The 17,610-nt window shown below is 41.0% G+C and overlaps 1 protein-coding gene and 1 non-coding gene across 2 annotated transcripts in view; both read left to right on the plus strand.

The window, feature by feature from the left end:
* Positions 1-1,672: 1,672 nt before the first annotated feature.
* LOC149300912 (general transcription factor II-I-like) overlaps positions 1,673-17,610 on the plus strand; it is a 48,848-nt gene continuing 32,910 nt past the window's right edge. Inside the window, exons 1-9 of the mRNA XM_089484478.1 lie at positions 1,673-1,775; positions 6,491-6,582; positions 7,778-7,916; positions 8,475-8,582; positions 11,919-12,102; positions 12,432-12,466; positions 13,607-13,649; positions 14,029-14,072; positions 14,636-14,713. Coding sequence (XP_089340604.1) covers positions 1,673-1,775; positions 6,491-6,582; positions 7,778-7,916; positions 8,475-8,582; positions 11,919-12,102; positions 12,432-12,466; positions 13,607-13,649; positions 14,029-14,072; positions 14,636-14,713 — 826 coding nt within the window. The remainder of the gene's footprint in view (positions 1,776-6,490; positions 6,583-7,777; positions 7,917-8,474; positions 8,583-11,918; positions 12,103-12,431; positions 12,467-13,606; positions 13,650-14,028; positions 14,073-14,635; positions 14,714-17,610) is intronic.
* LOC149300913 (U2 spliceosomal RNA) lies at positions 2,066-2,256 on the plus strand. Its single transcript, XR_016272259.1, has one exon. It is a non-coding gene; the product is annotated as a U2 spliceosomal RNA (small nuclear RNA).

The raw sequence follows: 17,610 nt of genomic DNA on the forward strand, positions 1-17,610 counted from the left end.
GTGCAGGTCTTTGCGCATACTGCAGAGGAGCCCCTAGGGATGGTAAATGCAAAGAGGTGGTTCACAAGGGTTATAGGGGGAAGTTTTATGATCACTTTTGGGATTCAGTAACATTTATTTACTATTATTGTAAACTGGAGCTTGGAGCATGATGGTACAAGATGCCCAAGTGGCTCATAGAAATAACGAGTCACGCTCCAGTGTTAGAAAAATCTCTGGGTAACAGCGGGGAAGTTAAAGACACCGCACAACCAAAGAGTGGTGAAAGCCAAGGGTCCAAGGCCCGAGTCAGGAGAGGTAAAATGAAAGGGGTTTTATTCGGTAGACCATACTTTGTGAGTTGCTGTTTGTTTAAATTCACGGTTTCACAATTTATTATGAAGGGCACAGGACTTGCCCTTCAGGACTTGAACGCCGATTACACACAGACATGGGACTTGCCGAGATTGCGCCCAAAGGGCTTACGCAGAAACCCAAATAGCACCCACAGTGGTCTCCTCAGAGTCTCAGATCTCCTCTGAGTCTGGCTCAGATGCATCCTTTATTTATTCTACATCTTTTAGGCTCAAAACAGTAACAGTAATGGATCGCTTAAATATCCTGGCTTACAATGGCTCTTTCATGCACACACTTGCTTTCTCCCTCTCTCTCTCTCTGCTTTCTTATATTTCTACCCTATCTCATAATCCCTCCCTCATGCCACTCTCCCCTTTCTCATTAACCCCCTTTATATCTCCTCTTCTCTTTGATCACCCCCTTCTCATTATCTCTCCCTCTTTATTTCCTCTTCTATGTATTGGTCTATTTTCTCAATACTTCTACCCTTTCTCATTACCGTCCCCTCTTTATCTTTATTTATTTTCTCTTTACCATCTATTCTATATCTATCTCTCCCCATCACTTACCTTCCTGAGGTATTATCCTTGCAGGCCTTTAATCACACAGCTCCATCAAGGGGTGTCTGACCTCACTGCACCTCTCCGCTCTCTTGCGATGCTGCCAGTGATCGAAGCTGAGTGCCGGGATGTGACGTCATTACTTATTGTGAGTCACTGATATCTTGCAATGCTGCTGGAGAATAATGCTGAGATGTAGCAAGGATGGGTGCACCGCCAATTAGAGGGAAATCTATGATCTTTCCAACCAGTCCTGCTCCTCCAATATCGGGCAGTATAGCTTCTCCTATAGGTAGCACCGTCCCTGCTGTGGAGATATCAAGCCCTGCAACATAATCACAGTAGGACCCACACCACCCACTGTCTATACACTACGCTGTAGTAGTTCCTAAATGGAAAGATTAGTCCATTCATTTACTAGTAGATATAATATAATTATATTTATGGATATCATACTGGAGTTAAATAGTTTTTTTGTCAACTCACACTTTCCCATTAGTACTAATGCTTTTAAGCAGCAAAAGTCATCCAAAATATAATAGGACCGACAACAATGGCAGCCTCCAGATCTGCAAAGGACATTTTTTAACCCCTTCAATCCCAGGGGTTTTTTGATACGTCAAGTCCCGGAGCAATTTTGCCATTTTTGCGCTATGTCGGTTCAGCGATTATTCTCTTTTTCTGTGAACAGTGTACCCATGTAAACTATATATTGTTTTTTCAAGGAGAGATAGAGCTTTCTTTTGATACCATAGTTAGATGACTGAAAAGTTAGAATGACTTTACCCACAGAATTGCATAGAGATCACAGTGTCTGTGCCTCATCGGAGCGATCGGACATCCCTGCAGTGGATATCCCGTCCTCCGATGAACTTCCGGGTGACATCAGCAGTGACGCAACCCGGAAGGGAATGCCCGATCGCGTATGTTTCCCTGCCGCTGCAAGAAGGGCAGGACGTACCAGTACGTCCATAGGGAATTCTTGGGATGCATTTTTTGGACGTACTGGTACGTCCATAGGGGACTGCAGGGGTCAAGCAGTATTTAAGCAAAACAAAAATAAAACTGAGTTATTGTGAATACGTTACTGTTTACAGCACTTTATTTAATGCCTAGTAAAAAAATAAACAAAATCCATGGGATGTCATCTTTAAAAAAGGATAAGGTACATCGCTTCTCGGCCTTTTGGCTAAGATCAAGTGTAGTATCTGTTCTTATCAGTTTAATATCTGATACGTCCCCTATCTGGGGACCATATATTAAATGGATTTTTAGAACAGGGAGATGGAAGAAGAGCTTGCTCTGTCCACTCCACGCATTGACCTGGTATTGCAGTACCTCCAGGACCGGTGCACCAAAAAAAAAAAAAAAAAGGATAAGGTACAGAGTTTCTCATCAGAAGAGACATCAAATTTCCCAAAACAACAGAGGCGGTGATGGAAGGCAATATGCTTTCTATGCTTAGAGTGGGGATGTTAATTATTTTGTACAAACAGAAAGAAAGGAGATGTGACTTAAAGAACAGGCGTCTCATCGAGGGAGGCTGCAGGTAGAACTGAATGCCACCCGCATACACATACACATACACACACATACACATGCTCACATCTCACACCAGGTGCTGTTCCTTACAGCTGACACCGCACAAGTGGCCGCACTTTCACTGAGGGGTCACGTAATGCACCTCCACAAGCGGTCTGGCCCAAGTCTCTTGTTTGAAGGATTTTGACGCGTTTAAGCTGATTTTTAGCTCAGGCACTGACTACCAGGTTACAGTCCGTCATCCGATAGCGTGTCCCCCTCACAGACCATGGCCGCCGAGGAGTAAACATCGGTGATCCATTACAGCAAGGTCTGCTCGGGTGAGTCAGACATTCTCACCGTATGTTGACTGAATGCACCAAGACATTTTAAAGGCTTGTCCGCGACTAAGCAGGAAATGTGTCCATTAAACACATCTTCTGCATGTCAAACCGCTAAAAATTCCTAGCGTATGAAAATAAAATCTAAACGTTAGCCTGCTACATAAAGAGGGGGGCCGGCTTGAGAATAGACTTGTTACAAAGCCCAAAGTGTTATTTGAAGTACTACTTGTTATGGCCTGTTTGCTCGCTGTACAGTGCTGCAGTATATGATGGTGCTATATATTCTATAAATAATAATACTTGATGACTTATATCAAATGCTGTACTGGCAATAAGAACGCTATTCATCTGTATACCGCAATCACTATAAATAATACGGACAATGCAAAATTAATATCTGATTTACACTTTGTACATCGCTACACATACTGTGAGAGCTATGCCAAAACATCAGAAAAAACAAAAAGACACGAAGGGTGGAGTTAAAATGGAGATAAGGGTGGAGATACTTCTGTATGTTAACGGACACTACAGAAAAAGGCGATAAACCAGGCCACCCTAGGGCTGGGCAGGCCCCTGTTGGCACCGGTAAAATGGCAGTACAGGAGATTAACTACACAGCCATATTACAAACTCAGTCCGGGTACTTGTAGAGGCCGCTGCAGCTCCAGCCGCTTTGTTCTTTTTTAGAGCAGCAAGCAGCGTCAAACGTGGAGGGTGATGGGACTTGTAGTGCCGTGAGCTGCCACTTACCGTCGCTGCACATTGATCTGGCACTAAAGTAAAACTACAGCCCCCATAGTCCCTCGCGGTGGAGGAGCATGCGCGCTCTCTTATCTCAGAAGAGAGCCGAGAAGAAAAAAAAATCTAAAAGAAAAATACGAAGAAGCTCGTCTTGCACAGCGGCTAATGCATGGTATTAAGGAAGCACCGGGCAAGAGTTCCACGAGTCGCCATCTGGGACTGTGAGGAGGCGCTCGTGACACGGGAAGCTTCGCGAGCGACGGCGCCAGTGACTGCACTGTATTTAGCCGTGTCCGGCTTTAGCATCTGCATTGCAGCCGATTAATTCGGTAAGGAATAGTCTTTGATGTAATGTATAGGCGCGGGGGACGCCATATTATAAAATGCAGTAAGTACACACTTCCTAATGTCCGTGTAGCATAAGTACTGAAAAGACTCACGGACCCGTACTGTCTGGCCCTATGTTGGTGTGTTTGGCTAGGGGTTCCGCGTAGGCGGGGCTTCAGTAGTAGTGGGCGGAGCCGGTTGGGTTACTCATTGTCGTTCCTGAGTACAGCGGCTAGGTTTGGGGGCAAAGCTCTAAATGTAAAATAATCACTGTGGGCAGAAATGGGCAGTCTGTGTTGGTCGATTTGCATTTGGCATTCAGCACCAGAATTGTTCATGATTAAAAGGGGCCCAAGCTCAGCTGTGTATGTGTTTCCTTTGTAGGACAATTCTTAAAAAGGGCTTGTGTAAACAACTAGTTATTTGGTTGAGACTTTTCTAATCCCTGAGGGAGTGAGGGAGTTAAATATCTTAAAGTAGAGCATTTGTGTTCTTCTCATTTACTTGCCCTCCGTGTTATCTATGAGGGCTCAACCCCGATGATGGCTGACTGTTCACGTTTTATGCCTTGTAAAGTAAGGGGATGCTGCGTCGTTGCTATTTTTTTTCCTGTAGTATCAGTCTTGGGTTTAGATCTTTAGATTTGGATGAATGATTGTCTTTGATGGTCTCAGTGATAATATTGTGTAGAGTCCCCACAACTCCATCCATGCTCTACTTAGAATGGCATTATTATTTGAGCTCTGGGAAATAACGTAATGAAAAATAGAGAACCCTGTGACTTCAATTGAACCATTTTATGAAGGAAGGAACCCATTATAGTGCCCGCATGTGGCTAGACTACATCTGCATGTAGATAAGCCACCACATTGGACAAATACTTTATTTTTGGTTCTTCCAACAACCACGCAAGTCTAGAACTCTTGTGCCCCTTAGTTCAGTTTCAAAAGAGCTCTTGGGCTCATGAGCTTCATTTAGACTTGTGGGTTTTTTTGAACATATACTTGTTTGTCGTATTTTGTCTCATCTCTCGGTAGTATCCACCTCTGTAGGACGCAAGCACATTTTTTGTCATCAACGACATTTGCTTCCGAACGTTACTTTCCTTGCATCTGCAAGCAGGGTCCCTATCACCTAATGTATTGGTTTGTCTCAGTCTTGAGGGAAAGCTGGGTCCTCTGGCCTTAGGGCTGGGGATGGTGTCAGAGGCGTCCCCTAGCATGGATCCGCTGGGGCACTTGGCTCTGTGATGAGTGTGTGGGGGGCACGCTTTTTTTCACTTTGCACGGTTTGATAAGCACGTTGTGTTCACCTTGGATCCCCTCATGATTCATTTTTTTATATACCCACTCTTAAATTGCCCTGACCATTGGCTGGTGGTGGAGGGTGAATTTTTTTTTATCTTACTAGCCATTGGCTGGGGCCTGTGATACTCTCACTGGCACTTATTTTGGCACTAGCAGTTTTTTCGGATTCAGAGCACGTTTGATTCAGGTTTTGGATGAGTTCAGCAATTTTTGGTGTGGGGGGTGTGCCTTCTGGCCCCCACTCCTCCTAAGAAAGTCTTCATGTACGGGAGGAAGTGAAGACTTCAGTGAATCTCCTCTCGGGGAAATCCTAGAAGATCCGGCCAGAAGATGAAGATTGGAGAGTGGGCTTCACTGTGGCTCCCACCGTTTGGAATCACCGCATCACCTTCTTCACGAGCATGGAAGTGGAGACTACTACACAAGGGCTCTCAAGAAAAAAAAAAGATCGGTTTGTCTCAGTCTGTCAATTCTAGTCTTGTCATACCTTGAATATATGCACTGTAAAGAAGTGCTGCCATATATACCCGCTACATATGCATAAAAGTACATGTCCTGCCTTTATCAAGAGAATGGTGTGTGCATCACCAGAAAATGATAGAAATGCTATAGCAATTCAATCAACACTAAACAATAACAATCTGGTTTTCAGGCCACAGTTGGGCTTTCCTCAGGCTGGGATTAAATACCGTGAGTGAGTGGTCCTTGCTATTTTTTGTTTGTTTTCTTCTGCTTCTGGCTTTCTTAAAGCTTTGGTCAAGCTTCAGTACACCGATTTCTGCACCAGAATAAATTTTACGGCATAGCATTTTCCTCTAATTTTTTTTTTTTTTTTTTGTGGCGTGTGTGGACAAAAACAAATATCCACTTTGGGTTGAGACTTTAAATATTTAAATATATTAATTTTAAAAAGTTTAAAAATCAGAATGACATTTTAAAATTGATAAAAGTGTTTTTACACTAAAACGTGTGAAGCGGCAATAGACGCTGTCACCGTTAAATCCAATTTTCTTCCAAACGGGAACAAACAGTGAAGCTTTTAATAAAACCATCTCTGCAGGTGGCGCTGTCCTGATAGCCCAAGAAGTATTTATCTTACGGGTTGTGTATTTGTGTACGTTGCAGTAACGTGATCATGCCTTTTGTTGTCTTTTGGGTTTTTCAATTTAACTTTGTTCTAGTCTCTTCCTTATTCCATAAATCTATATCTGGATGTTAAAAATTACATTTTTGACTCATGGCATACAGCAGTATGTAGTATGGCCGCATAGTGTAAAATTCTTTCAAAAGCATGGAGGATTATTTTTTTTTTCCTCTAACTTCTATACATTTGCATGTTTATTTTTTGCAGGGAAAATGTCGCAATTCACAGTGCCGGTCCCCAGTGATTCTTCTGGGAGCAAAGAAACTATTATGTGCCTCATATCTGCACTGGAGTCAGTGGTAAAATAACAATGTCAAAGTATATGATCATTGTACTTCTTTATTTATCATCATCATTTCAGGTTTCAGTCCTGATCAAATCAGTGATACCCTTTGTTCTTTGAGAAGCCATTATCTGAAAATGATCCCATCAATGCTGCCCTATGTTTATTAATTGTGACATGCAGTTATGTGACCAAGATTATGCCACCTGTGATTTTCTGTATTGTTGGATATTTTTCTCATAGTTTGGGTAATTTTTTGAGTTGTTTCAATATATAATCTGGAAATCATATGAAAGTTAGCTGCCCGTTTGTTGTGTTTGATGTACTAGGCAATCAAACATGAGTTCTTGCCACCCTCTGCCCCTTCCCATAAACTCAACCCAATAAAAAGGATTATTAGGTTCAGGTGTTTGATGACTTTGGTGAAACAGGCCTATTTACACCGGCCCTGGTCAATATAGATTTGACTGATGTGGGCCATCAGATAAAACGTATACTATGCATTTCGGTCTGGAAAGAATTTCACACTTTCTTGGGCTTGAAGGGTACAAAACCACTACCATAGCCATATAGTACCAATGAAGAAGGTTTGAGACCGTAGTGAATGTCCACGGGAGTTGTTATCCTGCCAAAACAAAGTGTAAACGTATTCACAAGGGAACCAAAGAGAACTTGGATGCCATGTATGATGACATGTTAAGATCATCATCTTAATAGTACATCGTGGTAGTGGCAGTGTCATGGTTTGGGATGCTTTGCTGTATCAGGGCATAGACAACCTGCTATTATTATGAGAACCAGGAATACTGCTTTGTGTCTGAATTCTACAGGAGAATAGACAGACATTAGGTGTTGCGTCAAAATTCTGTGTGTTTTCACCCAGGTCTATATTTATCTTATTATGTTTTGGCTGAATATCCAATAACATTTGTTTGCCAAAAATATTAAACGATGAAGCAAACCAGACGGAACATAAATACATTTTACACAACTGTAGACCTTTTTACATCTGTTGTCTATATTTAGCATACTGCATTTTTCATAAAGTATGGTGTATTATGTGCCGTAGCCCATTAATTGTGATTCCAAAGAGCCTATGTGTGTCCCCTCGCTTGCTGATGTTGAATTACGACGGAATAATAAGCATGCTTTGATTTTGTGAATAACGAAAGCCTTCGACCGTGATGTAACTTTTTGTCTTTGCATTTCAGTGTAAGGAGTTTGCTAAGGTCAAGGCAGAAGTCGCTTGTATTGCCGTGTACGACTCCGAAGCCCTGATAGTTGGCAGCAAGAAGGGAAAAACTTTTTTAGACACGAGAAAGGATTTCCAGAAAGACTTCTTAAAATACTGTAAGTCTGTCCCATTGTTCAATTTCTCCCATATAAAAACAGTAGTTTTCTAGGATGCCTTCAATGGAGTTCCCTGCAGTACCTCGCTGTTAGTTACTATTTTAAAGGAAATCTCCATATACCACTCAACTGCAGTTAACGTACTCTTCGTTATGTTTTAGTATAAATGCTTTTAACTTATCATTACTTTAACTTACAGTATTCATGCATGTAGTCTTTTCAATGAGCATGACAAGAAAAGTGTCAGATGTTTGCATGTGTATTAGAAATGGTCATAGTCTGTGACTTTGAAGGTTAGATTACATTTAAAATGCCCCTTTTTTAATTCCCTTAATTTTTTATTTTTTTTAAAAAGCCATTTAAAAATCGTACTTCTTTATCATGATGGAGGGACTATTTTTATTTGATTCCAAGAAAGTTTTGTACGCTTTCATGGCTTAACAGGAAATTCTAATTCATTTCATTTGCCTCAGTCCATATTTTCTTATTAAAAAAAACAATCCTTTGATCCAGTTTTGTAGGAATGTTAATCATTTGTTATTCGTGTTTTATTTGTAGGTAATTCAGAGGAAGGTTCTTTTCCAAAGGATCGTATCATTAAGAGTCCGATGATGGAAATCGACTCTCTCCGGAAATCAGTGGAGGATTTGTTCTGTATTTGCTATGGTAGATTGTTACTGTCAAATATCACGGCAGCGGTAGTTTAAAATAGACATCTATTCTCTTAAGCCCTTGTAACCAGTGGCGTCGCTACAGGGGGGCAAGGGGGGGCAATTGCCCCCCCTAGGTTAATCTTTGCCCCCCCTGTTGCCCCCCTGCTAAATTTGGATCCCGTCTTTCTTTCTTTTTTTTTATTTATTTTTAAACGCGGAGGAGAGAGAGGGTGCGGCCCGAGTAAGATCGGCAGCCAAGGCAACCGATCTTACGCGGGCCGCACCTCGAGCCCGGCTACTTACCTGTGGGAGGGTCTTCTGTACTGTAAAGAGGAAGCGGAACCTAGCAGAGTTCACGTGACATCACATGACTCTGCTCCAGTCCCGCTTCCTCTGTGCTTTACCAGAGAACGCAGAGGGAGGCCGCGCCCTCTGCTGAAGTCTGTGAGCGGCATCAAGGAGCTGCAGTGCAGGTAAGGGGGTGGGGAGGGAGTTTGAATGAGAATGTATGATTGAGGGAATGAATCTGTGAATGAAGTGTGTGGTAGCATGGATGTGTAAGTGCTGGAACCTAGGCATGATGGGACTGTGATTGCTGTTAGCAATCACACTCCTATCATGCCAAGTCAGCCAGTACATGCTGAAACCTAGCTAGCTGCCCCCCTTGTCTATGGATGCTGCCAGCAGTATGGGGTCTGCACATCACTTACAGCCATCCTGTACCAGCATGTACTGGCTGACTTGGCATGATAGGAGTGTGATTGCTAACAGCAATCACAGTCCCATCATCCCTAGGTTTCAGCATTTACTGGTTGGATGTGTAAGTGCTGGAACCTAGGCATGATGGGACTTTGATTGCTGTTAGCAATCAAACTCCTATCATGCCAAGTCAGCCAGTACATGCTGAAACCTAGCTAGCTGCCCCCCTTGTCTATGGATGCTGCCAGCAGTATGGGGTCTGCACATCACTTACAGCCATCCTGTACCAGCATGTACTGGCTGACTTGGCGTGATAGGAGTGTGATTGCTAACAGCAATCACAGTCCCATCATGCCCAGGTTTCAGCATTTACTGGTTGGATGTGTAAGTGCTGGAACCTAGGCATGATGGGACTTTGATTGCTGTTAGCAATCACACTCCTATCATGCCAAGTCAGCCAGTACATGCTAACACCTAGCTAGCTGCCCCCCTTGTGTATTGATGCTGCCAGCAGTATGGGGTCTGCACATCACTTACAGCCACCCTGTACCAGCATGTACTGGCTGACCTGGCATGATAGGAGTGTGATTGCTAACAGCAATCACAGCAAGCACAGTCCCATCATGCCTAGGTACCAGCATTTACTGGTTGCCTGGGTATGATAGGAGTGTGATTGCTGTGTGGGCAGTGTGGACGGCAGGGCCGGCTTTGGGGTGCGCAACCTGTGATCTATGCATGTAATTTAGGGGGTTTTAAATATACCTTTTAATACTGTGTTTTTATGTGAATTCCAATTGATCTTTACCTGCAAAGCTGGGTTTTTGCGTTATTCTGTAGATCCATATCTATATATTTCCATACATTATTTATGTATACCTGCAAATACAGTGTTTATATGTCTTATTCAGTTGATTAATACCTGCAATGCTGTTTCCATGTATTTATTTGATCTATACCTGCAATGCTACGTTTCATATACTACTGTATACCTGCAAATACAGGATTTGTATGTCTGATTCTGTTTATTTGATATATATCTTCAGTGCTGAGATCACAGGTGAATTTCAGTTGATCTATCCATGCAAAGCTTGGTTTGTGTGTTAATGTGTTGATCTATACCTGCTATCGGCAACTGGGGCTAATATTAATATATATGGGCAGCAGGGGCAAAAACACTAAGGGGGGTATAAACGACAATGCAGTGTGAAAAATCCATCCTGATGCAGACGTCTGTGACGTGGATTGTGTCCTGCTGTTTGTGTGTTTTTGGTTATCAGTGTAGCAGAGCCTGTCCTCGGGTGTGTGTGTATAGGTGTTGGTGTGGCAGAGCCTGTCCTGGTGTGTGTTTAGTTGTCAGTGTGGCAGAGCCTGTCCTAGGGTGTGTGTTTGGGTGTCAGTGTGTCAGAGCCTGTCTGTGTGTGTGTGTTTGGATGTGGGTGTGGAAGAGCCTGCCCTGATGTGTGTGTTCAGTTGTCAGTGTGGCAGAGCCTGTCCTGGTGTGTGTGGGTGTCTGTGTGGCAGAGCCTGTCCTGGTGTGTGTGTGTGTGTTTGGATGTGGCAAAGCCTGTCCTGATGTGTGTGGGTGTCTGTGTGGCAGAGCCTGTCCTGGTGTGTGTGTGTGTTTGGATGTGGGTGTGGCAGAGCCTGTCCTGATGTGTGTGGGTGTCTGTGTGGCAGAGCCTGTCCTGGTGTGTGTGTGTATGTTTGGTTGTCGGTGTCGCAGAGCCTGTCCTGGTATGTGTGTGTCTGAGTGTTGGTGTGACAGAGCCTGTGTTGGTGTGTGTGTCTGAGTGTTGGTGTGACAGAGCCTGTGTTGGTGTGTGTGTCTGGGTGTCAGTGTGTCAGAGCCTGTCCTGGTGTGTGTGTGTGTTTGGATGTGGGTGTGGCAGAGCCTGTCCTGATGTGTGTGTGTGTGTGTTTTTGGTTGTCGGTGTGGCAGAGCCTGTCCTGGTGTGTGTGTCTGGGTGTCGGTGTGGCAGAGCCTGTCCTGGTGTGTGTGTCTGGGTGTTGGTGTGACAGAGCCTGTCCTGGTGTGTGTGTCTGGGTGTCGGTGTGGCAGAGCCTGTCCTGGTGTGTGTGTCTGGGTGTTGGTGTGACAGAGCCTGTGTTGGTGTGTGTGTTTGGTCATCTGTTCCTGGCACTTAACTTACAGTAGGAATTATTTAATTTATATTTATCCAGAGATAAAATGCCCTCCTGAAGTTGTAGTGACTTCAGGGGACAAAACGTTCAAGGCCCTGAAATCATTTAGTGGAAAAGTTATTTATTGTGTTATAATATTTTTTACAGGCTTCCCATGTTGAATGATCAAGTATTATTTTAGCCCAATAACAAAAGTATAATTCCATAGCACATTATTTTTGGAAATTATTAATGCCCCCCCAGTTTGAATGTGATATCTTGTGTGCCCCCCCTATATATTGTTTCTAGAGTCGCCACTGCTTGTAACTGTATTAAAAATGTTTTGCAGAGCCTTATGCGCTTAGTACATCAACATGATATAAGATAAATAAAACATAAATATAAAAGTTGCTAGTTCTTGGGACATCTTCTTGTTTAATGGAGATGTTTTTTGCTATTTATTTGTACAACAGGCATGTGCTGTCTTAATTATCTTCTTTATTATGTTCTTTATTCCTCACTGTGTCAGGTAAAGCTTTGGGAAAATCAACCCCAGTACCGGTGCCCTATGATAAGATGACAAAAGACCCCACTGCGGTCACGGTGTGCGGGCTTCCGAAAGAAGTGCCAGTCCGAGATCCGTCAAAATATGATCTTCACACTTTGAAGCAGATTCTCGATAACAAGTCTCAGCTCTATTTCATTATTAAAAGGTGAAGTCTCATAATTGTACCTTGATTGGAAAGAGAATTGCAACCTAGAATGAGCCCGTTGTATTTTCTTTAGTTGCAAGACTCTCTGAGAAGATGTAAGACTGATGTGTATATAGCCTGTACTTAATTGCATTTTTGGTTATGCATTTTCTACTTTAGAAGCCAGAAAAGGTAGAACGGAGTGCGGAGCCTATACTTTACCTTTAAATTAGGCTTGTTGACTTTCAGATGCTTCCATTTTTGTCTTGTACATAACCATACATTAGAAATAAACCTTCCATTTTTAAGTTTACACAAAGCATATTTTTCTTTTTGTGTGCTTGATTTAGGCCATTTATTGATCAGAGGAAATCAAAGTCTAAGGGTGAGTGCAACACTCAACTAACTTATATCTTGACTGTATGAATTTCTACAATGCCTGTTGGTCATATGTGTAGCATTTGTTTCTATACATTATCCAGGTTCGATAACTTCTTATCTATCTTTTTTTCTACATTTTCTAAGTAGAAAAAGGCTAAGCTCAGTGTATAGCTAAAATATGTTGGCCGTAGAGAGGGATTTACATATGGCCGATGTACTTTGACCTTTCCTGTGTCGTCGTGTCTAGATTGTGCGTGACTGTGAATTAATTTTGCTGTAAGTTTTATAAAAAAAAAAGTGGAAAGTGCTAACTGCATTATGCCAGTCCTGAAGCTGAAATGCTGAATAGACTAAAATAAACAAAACTTCTTTTTTAAGGGACACTCTTTATGCACTTTAATCCATATGATAGCTGTTACGTTTTCAAGTTGCATGTTGTGCCAGTGCATGCGTGGATTCTGCTGAATCCCCCCTATGAATTTGCCCTGGTTTTTTTACACCCTTTAGCTCAGTGGCTGAACATATCTCCCTGCATGTGATATACTCACCACGAGTTGGCTCCAGCGCTGTCTGTTCAGATCCCTATGCACATTTGTGTAAAGTGCTGCCATTGAGTTCAATGGGAACACTTTCCTGCCACTGATTGACTGCTCTAGGCAGCCAGTCAGTGGAGAGAACAGTTGGATCATGGCTGATGAGGATAGTTGCTGCTGCAGGACAGCCTTGTCTGTGTCTGGCAAGTGTTTTGTATTTCTTTTTTTGTTTTAGAAGAATGTATATTAAAGTACCCACACTGTACTTTATCATGTATTCTTCTTTACAATGGATTTCAAGGAGATTAGACTGTACATGTGTTGATTTAGGTTGACAGCTATTGGCATTAATAAGTAATCTTGAAATTATGGAAATTAATAGGTCCTGTGGCCCTGCCTCAAGCCCCTTATAACCATTTTACTATTTTGAAATGATGTGGTTTCTTCTAAAAACTGGTATAGTTAAACCATTTAAATTTGTGAGCTGCCTGTTATATAAGTGTCCTGTCTGATTTAGTGTCCCATGACTTGTTTTCAATGGTTTAGTACATATTTTAATTTTTGTTTGTTTTCTTATGAGCACTAATTCATGGCATTTGATTCTTTTTCAGAAGATGAAATTACTGAAGATACAGATGAGTCTTTCTCAGAAAGGTAAAAAAATAGGTTCCTGCACGTAGTGTGTAGCTTTTTTCTGAAATAAAATATAACCATGCAAATTCAGAGGATGATTTAAGACATGTCAGTTTGAAGACAACTTTTTATTCAGCAGGATAGTGCCTCATAATGTTTTCTCTTTTATATCTTCGGTGGCATGTTACCAGGGCAATGTTGCTGATGGTCATGTTGACATGAACCGTGTCATGATAACATGATCCACTTCCAACCACCCCACCACCTTGTTTTGTACCAAACCGAAACAAACTAGAAATGCTCAAAACCACACTCAGTGGTTATAATTTTTTCACGTTTTATGCGACTTTTCTTTTCCTTCTTTTATTTAGTTAATTTTTTTTTTTATTTTTTTTTCAAGCATTGTTCCTGTTCAAGTGAAAACTGAGCCAAGCGATGACTCTGGTATGTTATTGTTCATTAATTTGTTGAATTGTTGCTGAAAAGAAACTATGTATAATATCACAGTTATTCTGTTTTTCTGCCAGTAAATACAGCACATTTTGTATGGGCGGTGGGGAGACGTGTGCCTACTCTCACCCATCGCTTAAGCAAAAGTAGTTGAGCAGCAGTACAGGGATCAGTCTAAAAATGCCCAGCTTGTGTAGCCATGCACTAAGCTGTTTATCTGCTCATTTTTATTAAAAAGAATCAAGTGTTTAGCACATAGCAGCCCATATTCCTATGTGCATTTATAGCAGTTACAATTAAAGGTGCTGTTCCACCTACACAGCTGAACTTAACATTTCTATAACTATTGCAGAGACATCCTTTCTAGTACTGTTGAATGCCCAAACCTTTCCCATAAATAATTATTTAACGGTTAATTACTCGACGCAAGAAAAGGAATGTTTTTTGACAGATCTGCTAAGGTTATTTTTACACTTTTGGTAACTAATTCTCATCTAAAATATTTCCTATTCATCTCAAACATTACCCAATGATGGAGTTCCTTTTCTTTTTTGCAGAAAGTTCAGTTGAACTGACCACCGTGACAGTAAAGGAAGAAGAGGAAGACCTGGAGTATTATAAGTTTAATTTCCAAGGTAACACAATTTTATCATTAACTTCTCACACCTGTCACATATTCAATTAGCATTATTGTAAACAAATCTATTTCAAATCACAACTAGAATGAGAAGAAATCAGCTGATTATTTCTCTAGTATTATGTTGGGTATTAAAATACTTGGGCAATTGACTCCTGACATTTAAATTTGACTTTCACAACATGTACATTTTGTGATTAAAGCAATTACCCTGTAAGTGAAATATGAAATAGAATACTGTTGGTTTTTTTTTTAAGGATGAGATACATGCAGTGTATATTGTATTTTCATGGTGATGTTCCACCTACATTACTAAATGCAAGCTTGCTAAAACGGAATACTGCTTTAGAAACATCTTTTCTAACACTGCTCAATACCCACACTCTCACTGGAAATAATTTTGGGTCAAATCTTGCCTTTCAAGAAATCCAGTGTTGTTGATGCTTAATCTGAAAAAGGTGTGACATGTTGTTGCCATAGAAACCCATAAAAAGGTTTCTCAATATGCTAGTGAGGTTTTCTCTAAGTGGAACAGGCGCTTTAAAACATTTACTCTTCAATTGTATATCCTAATTATCCATAAAGGAATAAATAAAACTAAATACTTTTTATAAAGGTGTATTAGGCAATTTACTACAAAATAAATCTGTGCGTTTTCATTTGAAAGAGTGATGTTTTAAGATTTCTGATTACAATGTGTCTTTTCTTTTTATTTTAAGGAAATATAAAAAAAAAAAACGTAGAAATATGTTTCTAAAATAATTCCATTACTGATTGTATAGGTGATTTGTAAAGAACAAATCGCATGCATAAATGATCTTACAAATAATCAACTTCTGATTGCTTATTTGTTATAAAGATATATATCTTTTGAGCTTAAAATGCGGCACAGTAACGTAGATTAGCATTGAAGACTTGCTTTTTTTTCCCCCTTCGATAAGCTTCCTGTGATTGCAGATCGCTGCCGTCATTGTCAGTTTTGATATTTTGGGTGGCTTTTCCCGCTCGGTTGCCGCACTGAGCTGATTCTATATGGCATTGCTAAGGAAGTACGTTGCTCCATAGACCTTCATTAGTTAGTGTCCAGCTGGTTGCTTAAGACTTGGTCATTCTGTGACTAAGAACCTAATTTTAGGCAAAACTATTTAGTAAAAGGAAACCACACAGTACTTTTGAAAACATATCACTAGTATCCGATAAAAAATTAAAAAGCTTTTCTGCTGTTTCTCATCGCTGTCGCTGATTTCCACTCCCTCGTTTATACCGAGAAAGGAGATATAACCATTTTGTGTTTTGGCGAGTCTGCTTTGCATTCCTTTAAGACGTTTTCAATGATGTGTGTATGGTGGGTGCTGCCTTAATAGGTCAGTGGTCCCCCAGAACACAAATGCTTCTGGTCCAGATCTCAGACTGTGGCACGCTCTAGTGGCTGAATAATGTAGATCCTTGGGATATGTCTTTCTCTGTTCGGTTGTGTGAGCAAGTAATTGATTCCTATACTTGAGGGACACAGATCTCTGCTTCCTCATTGCTCATTTGAATATACAAGTGTATCTCTTCAGCGAAAGCTAGAGAATCATCGTCTTGAGTATTCTGCAGTGTTGTACATGCTGATGTTCTTTAGGAGTTAACACCCAACCAATGTCTGTGTTAAATGAGATCTTTTCTATAGTCTAGAACTCTTGAGTTGAGCCCCTTGAAGTCAGTGGCTTTAAGTGTAGTAACACGAGATATGATGTTGTATAGCTATAGTGTGAATATAGTATATAGTGTCAAGTATTAGACCCATGTTAGCCATGTTTTTATCTTTTTTTTTTTATTATTTGACTTAAAATATAGTAATAAAAATAAATCAAATGAATCTTTGACATCTGTTTATTTTATCAACTAAATTTAAGTTAAATCTTAAGACGTACAAATATTCCTTGTAGAGAACTATAGACCAGTAAGTCTTACGTCGGTAGTTGAGGAAGTTTATGAGAACCATGCTAAAGGATTGTTAAATATCTAGATGTCAATCAGAAACTCCGTGAGTTTACTTCAGGGAGATCTCATCAAACTAACAATTTTGTTTTTGACTGGCTGGCTAGAATAATAGAATAGGGGGGAGCAGTAGATCTCGGTAAGGCACGTCCCACATAGACCTCAAGATTCAAGTGAATTGCAGTTTTTGGACATTGAGAAAGGTTCAAATAGTGTAATTTACAAATCCCAAGGCAGGAAATAGCATTGGTGGTACTGGTCTGTCAGTGACAACAGAAGAAGAGTAAGCAGACAATAAATTAAAGTATCGGATAACACAAGCAAGGGTGCTGGGTTGTATAGCTTAGAGGCCTTTCGTAACCGTAAGGAAGAGGTGGTTCTGCCATTTCAGAGATGTCTGCTCAGACCTCACATAGAGTATTGTGTACAGTTCTGAAGATCCAGTCTCCAGAAGGATATTGACATTTTTAAGAGAGATCTGAGGAGGGCGACTAAAATGGTGAATGGTTTGCAGGAAGAAAATGGTAAGGAAAGACTAAGTGAGCTCAGCATGTAGAGTCACGAGGAAATAGAGATGTGATGGAAGCATTTAATAAAGTACAGGAGGAAAGTTTATTTCAAAGGGGAAGAAATGTTAGAGCAAGAGGTCATAGTCTAGAGAGTCAGAGGTTTAGATGTTATGTAAGCAAGACTTTCTTTACAGAGAGGGTGGTAGATAAATGTTTGTTTCCATCAAAAGTGGTAGAGTGGGCAAATTTAAACATGCATGGGGTAGGCGTAAAGCTATACTGAATCTAAGATAAGACCAGGGGCTGATTACGGTCTCAGGAACAATTGGTATACTAGATTGGCCGAATGGATCTTGTCTGCCATGAAATTCTGTGTTTCTATCAGCAAAATGACTGAGAACGT

This window comes from Sceloporus occidentalis, unplaced genomic scaffold, assembly GCF_023333645.1.
Source record: "Sceloporus occidentalis isolate IW3139 unplaced genomic scaffold, rSceOcc1.0.p SCAF_22, whole genome shotgun sequence".
NCBI lineage: Eukaryota > Metazoa > Chordata > Lepidosauria > Squamata > Phrynosomatidae > Sceloporus > Sceloporus occidentalis.